This window comes from Bactrocera neohumeralis, unplaced genomic scaffold (assembly GCF_024586455.1).
Source record: "Bactrocera neohumeralis isolate Rockhampton unplaced genomic scaffold, APGP_CSIRO_Bneo_wtdbg2-racon-allhic-juicebox.fasta_v2 cluster10, whole genome shotgun sequence".
In the NCBI taxonomy this organism is placed as follows: Eukaryota; Metazoa; Arthropoda; class Insecta; order Diptera; family Tephritidae; genus Bactrocera; species Bactrocera neohumeralis.
In genome coordinates, this window is record NW_026089623.1 from 3334562 (window position 1) to 3354029 (window position 19468).

A 19468-nucleotide genomic window follows, 5' to 3' on the forward strand; every position below is an offset into this window, starting at 1 on the left:
AAAAGAAGATATCCTTGCCATTAACCTGAAAATATGGGCGTTCTTCGGTCACTCCTAAAATCCTAGATAAATAGACAAAATTAGATCCCTGATCTGAAACAAAATGGCAAGGTATGAGACCTATGTTTTGTAATTGGGTGATGGCCTCAAATATATACTTTTTGGCGACATCCCCTTTACATAAACCATGGACAATGAAATAGGAGAGTGGGTGTGTCCAAGGCATTCCACCAATACCTTGAACCATAAGAGTCATTGCACTATTACCTATACGAGACGTACGATTTTCATCGCCGTAATCTTCTACTCCTATAATCTTATCGTATTTAGGGACGTATTGGAAATGACTCTTAAGTTCCATTTCATCGCACAAAATTGATACAAACTTTTGTTCCTGCGTAAAACCCCGACTTTTTAACTCTAAACACTTTAAAGAACTATTACTACAACCGGGGTCTCCGGGCCATTCGGAAACGAACTCGTCAAGTGTTCTCTCTTCCGGAAATGTAAGAAGAGGTTTTAGGTGTCTATATACTAAAGGTGAAAGAAAGTATACACCTAAAGCCAAAGTTTTGAAATAGGTGTCGTATCTACGACCTTTTGGTTGACGGCTCCAATTTACTAAACTATTTCTTATTATACTACTTCTTTGAGGAGGAAGATTTCTATTAAAATTATCATAATTACTAACCTCTCCTAAATTTTTAATTTCACTTTCTAAAGTCTTCAGCTTTACCGACATTTCTTTTAATTGAAATTTTAAATTACTAATCTCCTCATCTTTTTCTTCTACTTTAACCCTCAAACTTACATTTTCCTCCATTAATTTTAAGTTTTTAGACGCGAAGGATGTCAAACTAAAACTTGTTTGACATCCTTTTTCTAACGAACTATCGCCCATGGAAATATTTTCAAAAACTCCTATTTCCTGTTCGAGTGCGTCTTCTGCTACAGACGCTAGCAATAACAGGTCGCTTGAACCTGAGGGGTTCTCGACCAATTTAGGTTCAAAATCTACGATTCCTAATTCGGTAGTCGAAGTAGGATCGCTAAATTCTACCTGAAAACTGGGTGTAGGAGTTAAATTTTTATCCGGAACCGCAGTCGGCGGTCACAGGCATATAAATATTTTTGCCGATTTTCTCCTACGCCCAATCGTAGTTTCCAAATACTATGCCTAAGAAAAAACAGATATACCCTAAACCTTAATACCTTTACTTATAATAATAAATTTTAAAATCTAATATCGACTACAAATAAAACCAATATTGTTACATTATAACATTTATCATAAAGTTTTTTAAATTTCTCGCAAGATCTTATGTTGTGACCTCCTTAACAAATTCCACATAATGGTTGCCATTTATTAGTTGGGTTTGACACGAAAGTTTGACTTTTATTAACGTGTCTATTGTATTGCATATTATTGCTGGCTTGAGGTTTAAACAAGTTTTTACTTGAGTCGTTTTGATGACTTTTTAGATTTATATTTTTGTTGTCAATTCGCTCAGCTATCTCGTATTGAGCAGTGAGGAATGCTTTCATTTGCTCCCATGTGGGCATTTTTTTCCTTTCCACAAGTGATTGTTCCCATCGTAGTAACGCAGCATCAGGGAGTGTTTCTGCACAAATAGTTACTATGATGGGGTCCCACGATTCTGTGGAGATATTTTGTGTTTTTAACACTGATATGCAATTAGTCACTGTCGAGTATAAATTTTGAAATTCCTGGCTGGTTTCTTTTTGAATTTTTGGTAGATAATAATGTTTTTATTGGGTTTTCTATCATAATCCTTCCATTTTCGTATCTTTCGACTAGTGCTTCCCAAGCCAGCTTAAAATTTTCGTCATTTAAAGCGAATCGCTTGACGATACTGCCTGCTTCCCCTTTTGTTTTGTACCTTAGATGGTATAACTTTTGTGCTTGTGAGAGCTTAGGATGGTTTATATAAACGGCAGTGAACATGTCCCGGAAGGACGGCCACTGGTCATAACATCCATTGAAAACTTCAGTATCACAAGCTGGTACCTTTAGATACATGCCTTTATCTAGGTCTTCTTTTTGTGTTGTAACTACTCTGGGAGGGGAAGTAGTGGCTCTACTTGGCCTTACTAAACTTATTTGTTCAGTGATCATTCCCTTTGTCAATTCGTAGTGATCGCGGCAGTTATCACACTTGGCTGTCGCCGAAGCTTTTGTGTTTTCTGGGAGTTCTGCGTCGTCAGTATCTAGTACTGTATCGTACACTGTCAGAGGCGTGCCCATAGATTGTTAACACTTTCTAATTTTATATTTAAAACTGATTCCGTAATGTCAGTAATAGGGGAAGCTTGAAATCTTGTACAATATCTTATAAAACTGTCACTTTCTGTGATGAATCTAGATATTGTCTGATCTTTTGATCTTTTTTGTTTTATACTCTGCTTTGAGCGTGTAGCTTCAGCAGGTGGTTTATCTTCATCAGCCATTTTCGGAATTTCTAATGATAGAGGTGTTTTTGGCTTAACCTCTCTTGATTTGTCAGATTGCATTAATTTGAATAGAGTTTGAAGCTTTTAGCTTAAAGTTTTGTCAACTGAATAATTGTCTCAAAATTAATATTGCTACAGCAATGTAGTCAAATAGAAAAAGAATATATTAAAAATTTTGTTAATAGAAGATATATTTTTGTAAAAATATATATATTTTTGTAAAATATATAATGTGATCAAATTTTCGTTTCGTTACCGCAAAGATCTTTTTGTTTTTTTTTGAAAAAGTTCGATATTTATTTTTTTTATTTTTATTTTTTTTTTTTTAATGTGACTGAAAATTTTTTTTGAAGTGTATCAAAGTATCTTCAGTTCACTCGCGCTTCCCTGCAAGACGGAGGTAACAGATTGCACAAACACATTGAAACATTTTCAGCTGTTCACTAACACTTACATTTTCTGAAATTTTCAATTGAATGGGAAAATACGTAAGTAAGATTGAGAAAAACTATCGACATTCTAAACATATTGTAATATTAATTTGCTAGAATAGGAAAGACGAATGCCCAATTTTTCAAGAAGAAGAAAACGAAAAGCGCACTTTATTTTGGTTTTTAAAGAGGTAAGTTCGTTATTTCATTATTTGATATTTTATAATTAATTTCTTATATACATTTATACTATATATGTTATTAATTTCTTTTATATAGAGTAAACAAAAAAGATTAACAACGAGAAAAAGGTAAGCATTGTGAATTGAATGTCGTGTGTGTAATTAAAATTTTTAATATTACAGAAATCATTTGGAGCGTTTGAATGCGTATAACAAAGACGCACCATTCAATTAGCCGCATCACCGGTGACTTGGAGGACGAGCATTACGTGGAGCTCGCTATTAGTTTAAGTAAATATTTGATTATTTCATTTGTTACATGTTATTATTAAATAAACCGAAATAATAAAAAAAATGAATTTTATTTAAAAGAATTGAATTTTCTAGAAGTAACAAATGGGTAACAGATAATCTTGTTACTGCTCGTTCTTGCTAACATGCTTATATGTTATAGGTAACAAACTGATAACGAAAATAATAACACTAACAGATATTCGGGTAACAAATACTTTTTGTTATCCATAACACATAGGTAAGCAATGCGCTAACAAAAGAATTTGTTACCCGTAACATACTGTGAAGAGATTTGCTAACAAATGCATGTATTCTGTTAGAACAAGGCAGCATGCGATATTTGCCATTGGTTAGAGCGAGATAACCATTGAACATCAAATAGCGATGTGTTACTTTTTTCCCACTCTTTGAACAAAAGTAACAAATATTTTAACGAATGCAAAAGTGAACAATAACAAGCCGCTTACACGTTTGCTAACAGCTAACCGTCTTGCAGGGTTATTTTGTATAATTGTATCTGCACGAATCAAGAACGCGAAAGAGAAATAAAATACGTAAAATTGTTTGTATGTATCTATGTATATTTTATTACCATATGTTTGCATATGCTTATGCTTTATATGTTTGCTTTTGTTTAGCTTTTCTCGTATCCCTTTTAGGTATGTAATTGTTATATATGTATGTATATATGTCATGTAATGTAACATATAACAATTTGCTAATCGGACCTAACCCTGCAAGACGGGTAGCTGTTAGCAAACGTGTAAGCGGCTTGTTATTGTTCACTTTTGCATTCGCTAAAATATTTGTTACTTTTGTTCAGAGAGTGGGAAAAAAGTAACACATAGCTATTTGATGTTCAATGGTTATCTCGCTCTAACCAATGGCAAATATCGCATGCTGCCTTGTTCTAACAGAATACATGCATTTGTTAGCAAATCTCTTCACAGTATGTTACGGGTAACAAATTCTTTTGTTAGCGCATTGCTTACCTATGTGTTATGGATAACAAAAAGTATTTGTTACCCGAATATCTGTTAGTGTTATTATTTTCGTTATCAGTTTGTTACCTATAACATATACGCATGTTAGCAAGAACAAGCAGTAACAAGATTATCTGTTACCCATTTGTTACTTCCAGCAAATTCAATTCTTTTAAATAAAATTCAGTTTTTTTTTATTATTTCGCTTTATTTAATAATAACATCACAATAATCAAATATTTACTTAAACTAATAGCGAGCTCCACGTAATGCTCGTCCTCCAAGTCACCGGTGATGCGGCTAATTGAATGGTGCGTCTTTGTTATACGCATCCAAACGCTCCAAATGATTTCTGTAATATTAAAAATTGTAATTACTCACACGACATTCAATTCACCTTACCTTTTTCTCGTTGTTAATCTTTTTCGTTTACTCTATATAAAAGAAATTAATAACATATATAAATGTATATAAGAAATTACGTATAAAATATCAAATAATGAAATAACGAACTTACCTCTTTAAAAACCAAAATAAACTGTGCTTTTCGTTTTCTTCTTCTTGAAAAATTGGGCATTCGTCTCTCCTATTCTAGCAAGTTAATATTACAATATGTTTAGAATGTCGATAGTTTTTCTCTATCTTACTTACGTATTTTCCCATTCAATTGAAAATTCCAGAAATCCAGTTTCAATATGTTTGTGCAATCTGTTACCTCCGTCTTGCAGGGAAATGTATAAATGCGCGGGAAAAAGAGAAATATATAATATGTATATGTTTATACATATATTTATGTATTGATCTATGTATATGTGTTGAATAGTAGTTCAAATGTGAACTATTATTAGAAAAAAGAAATAGAAATTGAAATAAATAATATATGTATGTTTATATATTTATAATTATGTATATCAGTTGATGTATGCCGCACTGGAGATGCATAAGTTTACCGGCACATAGGTACATACATAAATGTAATGCCTTTTTTTCTCTATTATTTCTTTATTCTTTTTTTTTTTTATTACCTACCTTTGCTTGAATGCTCTAAGCGATTTTAACATCCAAGCAGGTAGTTTGGTATTATTTGGTATTATTATGTGTTCTAGCTTTATGCTAAATTATGTTATGTTTGTATGTACCATATGATTGTGTATGCATATATGTAAATATGTACATCTGTATATTAAACGGAAGACTTGCAATTTTAGGGGAATATGCTTATATATACGTATGTTTTCTTTTATATATATTTATGTATATATTTCGTTTTCTTTTCGTGTCTTCCGCTTTTGCTTAGAGTTTGAGCGATCCTGCTATCGCAAGAATTATAGCAAGTTATACTTGACTTAGGAAAATTTCTCTTTTTTTTGAAATTATAATGGGGTGCCTAACGACACAAACTAAGCAAAAAGCGGGTACTGTACTTTTTATTATTTTTTGTAGATATACATATATCGAACTGTTAAGAACAGGGTTCTCATTTACTACTCCGTAGCAGCGAAATTTCTAAAATTATTGCTATGCTATCGCTACCGCTCTCACTTTGTTGGGAGTCATAGCATAGCCTTAGCATAACAATGTAAAGTATGTGCTCTACTCTGCTCCGAGTTTTGTTAGGTAAAAAACTATAGCGGGAGCAAAAAATTAAATTCTGCGCTATGCTCTGGCGTAGCGGTAGCAAAAACATGGGAGCGGTAGCACAGCGGAGCTAATGAAAATTTTCATGTGCTACAGCTCCCGCATGTGTTTGTTGTATTTTTTTTTTCCTTTTTGCCATTTTGCTTCTGTCATAATATTTGAATTAATTGAATAATTCAAACAAAAGAATGTTATGCAAATCATTTTGGCACTTTTTGCGTCAAGTGACTTTATAAATCTAAAATCAAATATTTTAAGAAATATATTAAAAAATGAATCAGATAATAATTGAATAAAGTATAATTTTTTTTTTATTATGTAAAATATTTACCATTTTTATATTACCAAAAACATCATCTATTCCAAATGTATTACAATACTCAATTACTATGAATTTTCGAAACTAATTTTAACTACATATACTTTCCCCCTTTTTATATACATTAGGGTGTTTTTTTTTTTGAACTATTAATTTTTTTCAGTCCCGTCACGAAATTTCCTTGGAAATACCCCAAAAAAAAATTCCCTGAAAATTTTAGCCCTAAATATTAACATTAAAAACTGGACCGAGGCATGTGAAATTTTTCCATAGAAAATACACTACAATCCTGATTTTTTATCCTTAAATTCCTACAGATCAGAGGTATTTTATGGCATCGCACATTGAGTACTCAAAGCAAATCGACCTTTTCGACATAACAGAAAATATTTGTACACATATACATACTTCAATGTATAATGCAAAGAATCGAAAAGATTTCTGTATATCTTAAATTATAATAAACCTTTTTATCAACACTCCAATTATTCCGCTATATCTTTATGTTAGATATCGCGTTTGGTTTGTTATGAATGCATTTGCGTCCTTGACCAATAATCCAGCAAAGTATCTGCAGTGCCTTGACGATGAAAATTTCAATGCCATTTTTTGTTGTGATATTAAATACAGTCAAACCTGGATAAGTGAGAAAACTCTATAAGTGAGAGTAATAGCTAGGACCCGTCATTTTAAGCTTCCTAAACCTCTAATAGTGAGAAACAAAAACCTCTATAAGAGAGAGTCGTTTTTGCCTCATAGACCTCCGTAAGTGAGACTGCTACTTATCTATACCTCTATAAGCGACAGTCGGCTTTATTTATTTATGAATATTATATATGAGGAACTATAGCTACAATAAAAATACATACATACATAGAAGATACATATATACAGTAACAAATGACAAAACAAATAACAAATTTAACATCTGCTATTTTATTACCCATTCTTAATTTCGTGGAACTTCTTATCATTGATTTTGTATTGTTTTCTTCTCAATAGATTTTATTTGTTGTTAATTTATCGCACTCGGGTTAGTGAGAAACCTCTATAAGCGAGAATAAAATTGTGCTCCCTTGAACTCTCGCTTATACAGGTTTGACTGTATATCGGACGGGTTCGTCTTAAAAAAAAACTACCTGGTTAAGGAGCAAAATCAGTATAACCCATATACTAAGCATGTTTGGATATGAAAATTTTTACTTATTTCTTTCTATTTTTGTATTACTAAAATTTTCAAATGATTCTTACATAAATTTTGAACAAATGCTTATGATTTGAAATATAATTTTTGTATTTATGAGTTGTATTGAATTTTAGCATAAAGAGATAGATCCTATGTCCTTACCCTGATTCTATGCTACATCCCCACCAATTTTAAGCCAAATCGGTTCAGCCGTTCTTGAGTTATAAACGACTTTCTTTTATATACCAACTTGTACCATTCTTGTAAATGACAGAAAATAGCAAAAAAAAAAAAAAAACAACAAACACATGCGGGAGCTGTAGCACATGAAAATTTTCATTAGCTCCGCTGTGCTACCGCTCCCAATTTTTTGCTACCGCTACGCCAGAGAATAGCGCAGAATTTAATTTTTTGCTCCCGCTCCAGCTATAGTTTTTACCTAACAAAACTCGAAGCAGAGTAGAGCACATACTTTACATTGCTATGCTAAGGCTTTGCTATGGCTCCCAACAAAGTGAGAGCGGTAGCAAGAGTAAAATGAAATGCTACGAGAGTAGCGTAGTTTTTCAAACGCTGGTTAAGAACAGTTAACGGTGTCCCGAAATACCGTCAAACTGTACCTCAACATACATTCATATATATGTGCATAAAAAAATGGAATTTATATATTTGTATATATCAAATTATTTTCCGCCAAGGGTTTTGGGTCATTGAACTTATACCCTTTTTTTGCTTATTGCAGTTCCTTTTCCTTTTATGTATGTATGTCCAGCGCTGTCCCTGTTGATTTGCTGTCTTTCTCTTTGTTGTTTGTTGGTGTAGTCTCCCGAGACTATTTATGGTAATTGTGATTTGTGCATATGCCTGTGTATATCGCCTGTTTGCTATTATAGAGTAATGTTTGTATGTTTGTTGAACTTTGTGATTTTACCGCGCCCGATTTTAATGGAGGATGGAGTCATGTGTAGGGAGGATGGAGTCATGTGTAGAAGTTCACGCAAGTGAGGAAAGTTCTCTGATCGCCATTCACTTGGGAGTGGCCAGAAACGATTCTTTTACACATGGCTCAAGCAGCTCACTACTTCCGGTCTTTGACCAAGTATCCTATGGGTAGCCTAAGAACATCCGTTCGAAGGCGAAACATTCCCTACAAGGGTTGTGCGCTGGGTTTGGGACCCGCCACGTAAAAAACACCCCCAGTGAAGAGCTACAACCAGCCTCGGATGAGAGACCCCCCTTTTGATGACGACCATGGCAAACGAAATAAGGACTACGAATTGAGGGCATGCACCTGGAATGTCCGGTCCCTTAATTGGGAAGGTGCCGCTGCCCATCTGGTTGATGTCCTCGTAAAGACAAAGGCTGACATCACCGCCGTCCAAGAAATGCGATGGACGGGACAAGGACAGATACGAGTAGGTCCTTGTGACATTTACTACAGTGGCCATATAAAGGAGCGCAAGTTTGGTGTAGGATTCGTGGTGGGAGAGAGACTCCGTCGCCGAGTACTATCATTCACTGCGGTGAATGAACGTCTAGCCACAATCCGCATCAAAGCGAGGTTCTTCAACATATCGCTGATTTGCGCCCACGCCCCGACGGAAGAGAAGGACGATGTGACCAAAGATGCCTTCTATGAGCGCTTGGAGCGCGCTTATGAGAGCTGCCCCCGCCACGATGTCAAAATCGTGCTTGGCGACTTTAACGCCAGGGTGAGCAAAGAAGGTATATTTGGCACTACGGTCGGTAAATTCAGCCTCCACGACGAAACATCCCCAAATGGGTTGAGGCTGATTGACTTCGCCGGGGCCCGAAATATGGTTATCTGTAGTACTAGATTCCAGCATAAGAAGATTCATCAAGCTACCTGGCTGTCTCCGGATCGAAAAACTACCAACCAGATCGATCATGTTGTGATAGACGGAAGACACGTCTCCAGTGTTTTAGATGTGCGTGCGCTCCGAGGTCCTAACATCGACTCGGACCACTATGCCGTGTCGCAGCGGAGAGAAAACAGGCTGCCTACCTCGCAACGTTACGATCGACCACTACACGTGCGGGATGGGATAGATACCGAGAGTTGAAGAGGGAAGCGAGACGCATTTGTAGACAGAAGAAGAAAGAGGCTGAAATGCGTGAGTACGAAGAGCTTGATAAGCTGGCCGACAGGGGTAATGCTCGAAAATTCTACGAAAAAATGCGGCGGCTTACGGAATGTTTCAAGACCGGAGCGTATTCCTGTAAAACCCCCAAAGGTGATCTAGTCACTGATGCCCAGAGCATACTTAAATTATGGAGGGAACACTTCTCCAGCCTGCTGAATAGCAGTGAACGCACAACACCAGGAGAAGGAGAACCCGATTCCCCAATCGATGACGATGGAGCAGACGTTCCATTACCCGACCATGAAGAAGTTCGAATAGCAATTGCCCGCCTGAAGAACAACAAAGCGGCAGGGGCCGACGGATTGCCGGCCGAGCTATTCAAACACGGCGGCGAAGAACTGATAAGGTGCATGCATCAGCTTCTTTGTAAAATATGGTCGGACGAAAGCATGCCCAACGATTGGAATTTAAGTGTGCTATGCCCAATCCATAAAAAAGGAGACCCCACAATCTGCGCCAACTACCGTGGGATTAGCCTCCTCAACATCGCGTATAAGGTTCTATCCAGCGTATTGTGTGAAAGATTAAAGCCCACCGTCAACAAACTGATTGGACCTTATCAGTGTGGCTTCAGACCTGGCAAATCAACAACCGACCAGATATTCACCATGCGCCAAATCTTGGAAAAGACCCGTGAAAGGAGAATCGACACACACCACCTCTTCGTCGATTTCAAAGCTGCTTTCGACAGCACGAAAAGGAGCTGCCTTTATGCCGCGATGTCTGAATTTGGTATCCCCGCAAAACTAATACGGCTGTGTAAACTGACGTTGAGTAACACGAAAAGCTCCATCAGAATCGGGAAGGACCTCTCCGAGCCGTTCGATAACAAACGAGGTTTCAGACAAGGTGATTCCCTATCGTGCGATTTCTTCAATCTCCTTCTGGAGAAAATAGTTCGAGCTGCAGAACTAAATAGAGAAGGTACCATCTTTTATAAGAGTGTACAGCTGCTGGCGTATGCCGATGATATTGATATCATCGGCCTCAACACCCGCGCCGTTAGTTCTGCTTTCTCCAGACTGGACAAGGAAGCAAAAGAAATGAGTCTGGCAGTGAAGGAGGGCAAGACGAAATATCTCCTGTCATCAAACAAACAGTCGTCGCATTCGCGACTTGGCACTCACGTCACTGTTGACAGTCATAACTTTGAAGTCGTAGATAATTTCGTGTATCTTGGAACCAGCGTAAACACCACCAACAATGTCAGCCTAGAAATCCAACGCAGGATAACTCTTGCCAACAGGTGCTACTTCGGACTGAGTAGGCAATTGAGAAGCAAAGTCCTCTCTCGACAAACAAAAACCAAACTCTATAAGTCACTCATAATTCCCGTCCTGCTGTATGGTGCAGAGTCTTGGACGATGTCAACAACGGATGAGTCGACGTTGCGAGTTTTCGAGAGAAAAGTTCTGCGAAAGATTTATGGTCCTTTGCGCGTTAGCCACGGCGAATACCGCATTCGATGGAACGATGAGCTGTACGAGATATACGACGACATCGACATAGTTCAGCGAATTAAAAGACAGCGGCTACGCTGGCTAGGTCATGTTGTCCGGATGGACGAAAACACTCCAGCTCTGAAAATATTCGACGCAGTACCCGCCGGGGGAAGCAGAGGAAGAGGAAGACCTCCGCTCCGTTGGAAGGACCAAGTGGAGAAGGACCTGGCTTCGCTTGGAATATCCAATTGGCGCCACGTAGCGAGAAGAAGAAACGACTGGCGCGCTGTTGTTAACTCGGCTATAATCGCTTAAGCGGTTTCTACGCCAATTAAGAAGAAGAAGAAGTTTGTATGTTTGTTGAACTTTGTGATTTTACCGCGCCCGGTTTTAATGTTAGTTGGGGTTAGTTTTGTTGTTTTGGATTTTAGTTTATTTCGCGCCCGTTCTGATGTTAGTAGGTTTTTTTTTTCACGTTATGTTTTAATTTCTTTTATGTATCTTTGCACGTCACTTTCTATTTTTCGTATATTTAAATTTCTTTTATGTACTTATTTTTTCACATTACTTTCTGTTTTCCGTGATTCTTGGATGTTTCTTTTTTTCACTGCAACATATGTATTTGTTCACTTAAATGTTTTGTTCTATTTTATTTTATGAATTTTGTGCTTCAACACTGCACTTGCGCACTTTTACCAGGAATTTATTAAAATTTTTGTTTTATTTTTTGCTTAGGTGCCTATCTGAAAGGCTAGAAGGACCATTAGTTACGAGTGCCACTAGTATACTTACTTGTCGTAGTATACTTATGAGGTGGGAAATAAGGAAATAAAACGCTCTGATTTCCACACACCTTATAAAGGTTTATTAATTGTAATTAATATATATAATTGTATGTATATTTTGTTTGGGTTTTCTGCGAAACCCACGGTGGTACACGGTTGGCGAACTCGCTGCGTCACGTCACTCCCGTCACTTGGGGGTTTATTAAACCCAATTGCGGTGATTATTGCGGTAGCACAAGTGCAAAGATAAAAACGATGATAAAACTGAATTTCGCGGACGACTGTCTTTCTTTACGGATGAAACGGTGAGAGGCCAATCCCGGTCGGATCAATCCATTTTGATGGTTTGGGTGGTGAATATTAGCTGACATTACGAGTCGTCTCGTTAATAATCGTATGGTTGTTGTGTTGTAGTAATAATCGGTGTTTGATGCGTGTGTGTGTATTGGGGTATGCTGTGAGCTGTTGTGTGATGAGGTGTTGTGACGTGACGTGATGTGTGGTGATGTGATGTTGCAGAATGCTCATAGCTCATGTGAACAGATGTAAATATTACTATAATTATAAATTATAAGTACAAATAAATGTAATACGAGTAGGAAGTATTGTAAATACTAATAAATGTTATAATGTAACAATATTGGTATTTACAATACAATACACGTGTACCACCGTGGGTTTCGCAGAAAACCCAAACAAAATATACATACAATTATATATATTAATTACAATTAATAAACCTTTATAAGGTGTGTGGAAATCAGTGCGTTTTATTTCCCACCTCATAAGTATACTACGACAAGTAAGTATACTAGTGGCACTCGTAACTAATGGTCCTTCTAGCCTTTCAGATAGGCACCTAAGCAAAAAATAAAACAAAAATTTTAATAAATTCCTGGTGAAAGTGCGCAAGTGCAGTGTTGAAGCACAAAATTCATAAAATAAAATAGAACAAAACATTTAAGTGAACAAATACATATGTTGCAGTGAAAAAAAGAAACATCCAAGAATCACGGAAAACAGAAAGTAATGTGAAAAAATAAGTACATAAAAGAAATTTAAATATACGAAAAATAGAAAGTGACGTGCAAAGATACATAAAAGAAATTAAAACATAACGTGAAAAAAAAACCTACTAACATCAGAACGGGCGCGAAATAAACTAAAATCCAAAACAACAAAACTAACCCCTACTAACATTAAAACCGGGCGCGGTAAAATCACAAAGTTCAACAAACATACAAACATTACTCTAAAATAGCAAACAGGCGATATACACAGGCATATTCACAAATCACAATTACCATAAATAGTCTCGGGAGACTACACCAACAAACAACAAAGAGAAAGACAGCAAATCAACAGGGACAGCGCTGGACATACATACATAAAAGGAAAAGGAACTGCAATAAGCAAAAAAAGGGTATAAGTTCAATGACCCAAAACCCTTGGCGGAAAATAATTTGATATATACAAATATATAAATTCCATTTTTTTATGCACATATAATGTATGTTAAGGTACAGTTTGACGGTATTTCGGGACACCGTTAACTGTTCTTAACCAGCGTTTGAAAAACTACGCTACTCTCGTAGCATTTCATTTTACTCTTGCTACCGCTCTCACTTTGTTGGGAGCCATAGCATAGCCTTAGCATAGCAATGTAAAGTATGTAGAGCACTCTCGCTTATACAGGTTTGACTGTATATCGGACGCGTTCGTCTTAAAAAAAAACTACCTGGTTAAGAAGCAAAATCAGTATAACCCATATACTAAGCATGTTTGGATATGAAAATTTTTACTTATTTCTTTCTATTTTTGAATTACTAAAATTTTCAAATGATTCCTACATAAATTTTGAACAAATGCTTATGATTTGAAATATAATTTTTGTATTTATGAGTTGTATTGAATTTTAGCATAAAGAGATAGATCCTATGTCCTTACCCTGATTCTATGCTACATCCCCACCAATTTTAAGCCAAATCGGTTCAGCCGTTCTTGAGTTATAAACGACTTTCTTTTATATACCAACTTGTACCATTCTTGTAAATGACAGAAAATAGCAAAAAAAAAAAAAAAAAAAACAAACACATGCGGGAGCTGTAGCACATGAAAATTTTCATTAGCTCCGCTGTGCTACCGCTCCCAATTTTTTGCTACTGCTACGCCAGAGCATAGCGCAGAATTTAATTTTTTGCTCCCGCTATAGTTTTTTACCTAACAAAACTCGGAGCAGAGTAGAGCACATACTTTACATTGTTATGCTAAGGCTATGCTATGGCTCCCAACAAAGTGAGAGCGGTAGCGATAGCATAGCAATAATTTTAGAAATTTCGCTGCTACGGAGTAGTAAATGAGAACCCTGTTCTTAACAGTTCGATATATGTATATCTACAAAAAATAATAACTGCAAAAAAGTACAGTACCCGCTTTTTGCTTAGTTTGTGTCGTTAGGCACCCCATTATAATTTCAAAAAAAAGAGAAATTTTCCTAAGTCAAGTATAACTTGCTATAATTCTTGCGATAGCAGGATCGCTCAAACTCTAAGCAAAAGCGGAAGACACGAAAAGAAAACGAAATATATACATAAATATATATAAAAGAAAACATACGTATATATAAGCATATTCCCCTAAAATTGCAAGTCTTCCGTTTAATATACAGATGTACATATTTACATATATGCATACACAATCATATGGTACATACAAACATAACATAATTTAGCATAAAGCTAGAACACATAATAATACCAAATAATACCAAACTACCTGCTTGGATGTTAAAATCGCTTAGAGCATTCAAGCAAAGGTAGGTAATAAAAAAAAAAAGAATAAAGAATAAAGAAATAATAGAGAAAAAAAGGCATTACATTTATGTATGTACCTATGTGCCGGTAAACTTATGCATCTCCAGTGCGGCATACATCAACTGATATACATAATTATAAATATATAAACATACATATATTATTTATTTCAATTTCTATTTCTTTTTTCTAATAATAGTTCACATTTGAACTATGTACTATTCAACACATATACATAGATCAATATATAAATATATGTATAAACATATACATATTATATATTTCTCTTTTTCCCGCGCATTTATACATTTAGGTCCGATTAGCAAATTGTTATATGTTACATTACATGACATATATACATACATATATAACAATTACATACCTAAAAGGGATACGAGAAAAGCTAAACAAAAGCAAACATATAAAGCATAAGCATATGCAAACATATGGTAATAAAATATACATAGATACATACAAACAATTTTACGTATTTTATTTCTCTTTCGCGTTCTTGATTCGTGCAGATACAATTATACAAAATAACCCTGCAAGACGGTTAGCTGTTAGCAAACGTGTAAGCGGCTTGTTATTGTTCACTTTTGCATTCGTTAAAATATTTGTTACTTTTGTTCAAAGAGTGGGAAAAAAGTAACACATCGCTATTTGATGTTCAATGGTTATCTCGCTCTAACCAATGGCAAATATCGCATGCTGCCTTGTTCTAACAGAATACATGCATTTGTTAGCAAATCTCTTCACAGTATGTTACGGGTAACAAATTCTTTTGTTAGCGCATTGCTTACCTATGTGTTATGGATAACAAAAAGTATTTGTTACCCGAATATCTGTTAGTGTTATTATTTTCGTTATCAGTTTGTTACCTATAACATATAAGCATGTTAGCAAGAACGAGCAGTAACAAGATTATCTGTTACCCATTTGTTACTTCTAGAAAATTCAATTCTTTTAAATAAAATTCATTTTTTTTTATTATTTCGGTTTATTTAATAATAACATGTAACAAATGAAATAATCAAATATTTACTTAAACTAATAGCGAGCTCCACGTAATGCTCGTCCTCCAAGTCACCGGTGATGCGGCTAATTGAATGGTGCGTCTTTGTTATACGCATTCAAACGCTCCAAATGATTTCTGTAATATTAAAAATTTTAATTACACACACGACATTCAATTCACAATGCTTACCTTTTTTCTCGTTGTTAATCTTTTTTTTTTACTCTATATAAAAGAAATTAATAACATATATAGTATAAATGTATATAAGAAATTAATTATAAAATATCAAATAATGAAATAACGAACTTACCTCTTTAAAAACCAAAATAAACTGCGCTTTTCGTTTTCTTCTTCTTGAAAAATTGGGCATTCGTCTCTCCTATTCTAGCAAGTTAATATTACAATATGTTTAGAATGTCGATAGTTTTTCTCAATCTTACTTACGTATTTTCCCATTCAATTGAAAATTTCAGAAAATGTAAGTGTTAGTGAACAGCTGAAAATGTTTCAATGTGTTTGTGCAATCTGTTACCTCCGTCTTGCAGGGAAGCGCGAGTGAACTGAAGATACTTTGATACACTTCAAAAAAAATTTTCAGTCACATTAAAAAAAAAAAATAAAAATAAAAAAAATAAATATCGAACTTTTTCAAAAAAAAACAAAAAGATCTTTGCGGTAACGAAACGAAAATTTGATCACATTATATATTTTACAAAAATATATATATTTTTACAAAAATATATCTTCTATTAACAAAATTTTTAATATATTCTTTTTCTATTTGACTACATTGCTGTAGCAATATTAATTTTGAGACAATTATTCAGTTGACAAAACTTTAAGCTAAAAGCTTCAAACTCTATTCAAATTAATGCAATCTGACAAATCAAGAGAGGTTAAGCCAAAAACACCTCTATCATTAGAAATTCCGAAAATGGCTGATGAAGATAAACCACCTGCTGAAGCTACACGCTCAAAGCAGAGTATAAAACAAAAAAGATCAAAAGATCAGACAATATCTAGATTCATCACAGAAAGTGACAGTTTTATAAGATATTGTACAAGATTTCAAGCTTCCCCTATTACTGACATTACGGAATCAGTTTTAAATATAAAATTAGAAAGTGTTAACAATCTATGGGCACGCCTCTGACAGTGTACGATACAGTACTAGATACTGACGACGCAGAACTCCCAGAAAACACAAAAGCTTCGGCGACAGCCAAGTGTGATAACTGCCGCGATCACTACGAATTGACAAAGGGAATGATCACTGAACAAATAAGTTTAGTAAGGCCAAGTAGAGCCACTACTTCCCCTCCCAGAGTAGTTACAACACAAAAAGAAGACCTAGATAAAGGCATGTATCTAAAGGTACCAGCTTGTGATACTGAAGTTTTCAATGGATGTTATGACCAGTGGCCGTCCTTCCGGGACATGTTCACTGCCGTTTATATAAACCATCCTAAGCTCTCACAAGCACAAAAGTTATACCATCTAAGGTACAAAACAAGAGGGGAAGCAGGCAGTATCGTCAAGCGATTCGCTTTAAATGACGAAAATTTTATGCTGGCTTGGGAAGCACTAGTCGAAAGATACGAAAATGGAAGGGTTATGATAGAAAACCCAATAAAAACATTATTATCTACCAAAAATTCAAAAAGAAACCAGCCAGGAATTTCAAAATTTATACTCGACAGTGACTAATTGCATATCAGTGTTAAAAACACAAAATATCTCCACAGAATCGTGCTACCCCATCATAGTAACTATTTGTGCAGAAACAATCCCTGATGCTGCGTTACTACGATGGGAACAATCACTTGTGGAAAGGAAAAAAATGCCCACATGGGAGCAAACGAAAGCATTCCTCACTGCTCAATACGAGATAGCTGAGCGAATTGACAACAAAAATATAAATCTAAAAAGTCATCAAAACGACTCAAGTAAAAACTTGTTTAAACCTCAAGCCAGCAATAATATGCAATACAATAGACACGTTAATAAAAGTCACACTTTCGTGTCAAACCAAACTAATAAATGGCAACCATTATGTGGAATTTGTTAAGGAGGTCACAACATAAGATCTTGCGAGAAATTTAAAAAACTTTCCGTTTCTGACAGAAACAATCTTGTCAGACAACATAAACTTTGCATCAACTGTCTGTCGAATGCTCATACGACAAAAGACTGTGAAAGCAAATTTAATTGTGTGTACTGTCAACGAAGACATCACTCATTGCTTCATATTACAAATTTTCAAAATATGAAGCAAAATCAATTTCATAAAACCACCGGGTTAGTCACTACAACCAAAAGTGATAATCCCGAAATCTCAAATCCCGAAAAAAGGGAAGAACAACCATGCTGCTCTAAAGCAGCAAAAATTCAAGATCTTCCTTCCGAAAATGAAAGCAAAATTCTTTAACCCACTGCGGTCATCACCATAGAACATAAGGGTGATTTATTCAAACTAAGAGCACTAATAGATCAAGGATCTCAAAGATCCTTTATATCATCAAAGGCTCAAAATCGGCTTAAATTGCCAATAAAACATTCAAATTTCCAAATTTCGGGAATGGGCGGAAGAATTATCTAAAATTCGAACAAACAATGCCCAATTACCATAGTATCTCCAAATGCGGATATTAGAATAGATGTACAAGCCATCGTTCTTCCGCAACTTACAAATTTGCTTCCAAGCTATGAAGTAAATAAAATACACTGGGAAAAATGCTCACATCTTAAATTAGCAGACCCCAATTGTCATACCCCATCACAAATCGACATATTATTAGGCAGTGACTTAATACCTCAAATAATTCTTGAATGTATTGAGAAAATCTCCAATAAATTGTTAGCCCAAAATACAATATTTGGGTGGATTATAAGTGGTCAAGTCCCTGAAAAAATCAATTCTTTCACCACACAAGTGGAAAATATCTCAAACGAATTTTTAAACAATCAACTTAAAACATTTTGGGAAATAGAAGAATTACCCCAAATCACCCAGCTTTCAGAAGAAGACCAGGCATGCGAAGCCTATTACAAATCCACAACAACAAGAAACGAACATGGTCGTTATGTTGTGCGATTACCATTCAAACCAACTTTCCCTGAAACCATAGCTCTAGGCCACTCTAGAATATCAGCAGTCCAGCAATTTCTAAACCTGGAAAAAAGCCTGATAAAGAAAAGGGAGCTTAAATCGGCATACGATAATGTGATGGACGAATATCTTGACCTCAATCATATGGAAGAAGCTGTACCATATAAAAAGGTATCTAAAGGTAGATATTTATCTTTTTATCTGCCACATCATGGGGTAATAAGACCTGATAAAATTACAACAAAAGTACGAGTGGTTTTCAATGCCTCAAAGTGTACGAGCTCAGGCAAATCACTCAATGATGTACTATACACAGGGCCAACCTTAAAACCTGATCTCATGCTGTTAATATTAAATTGGCGCATGTTTAAATACGTTTTTAACGGGGATGTAGAGAAAATGTACAGACAAATTCTAGTACATAAAGATGACCAAGATTTTCAGCGTATCGTCTTCCGCAAATCAAGTAATAGTCCAATCAGCTACTACAAACTTAAAACCGTCACCTTTGGCATCAATTGCGCACCCTATTTGGCGATCAGGACACTACATGAAGTGGCAAAAACAAATGCAACAGATTTGCCTTTAGCATCTTCTGTGTTGCAAACACAAACATACATGGACGACATAC

At 35.4% G+C, this 19468-nt stretch overlaps 1 protein-coding gene and 1 long non-coding RNA gene across 2 annotated transcripts in view; both read right to left on the reverse strand.

Moving 5' to 3' along the window:
* LOC126764866 (eukaryotic initiation factor 4A) overlaps positions 1 to 2934 on the reverse strand; it is a 44609-nt gene extending 41675 nt beyond the window's left edge. Inside the window, exon 1 of the mRNA XM_050482504.1 lies at positions 2927 to 2934. Within this exon, the coding sequence (XP_050338461.1) occupies positions 2927 to 2928 (2 nt within the window). The 5' untranslated portion in view covers positions 2929 to 2934. The remainder of the gene's footprint in view (positions 1 to 2926) is intronic.
* A 1622-nt stretch (positions 2935 to 4556) lies between these two features.
* LOC126764945 (uncharacterized) lies at positions 4557 to 16153 on the reverse strand. Its single transcript, XR_007668142.1, has 3 exons — positions 16039 to 16153; positions 4765 to 4796; positions 4557 to 4714 (listed from the first exon to the last, which is right to left on the reverse strand). It is a non-coding gene; the product is annotated as an uncharacterized LOC126764945 (long non-coding RNA).
* Positions 16154 to 19468: the final 3315 nt, after the last annotated feature.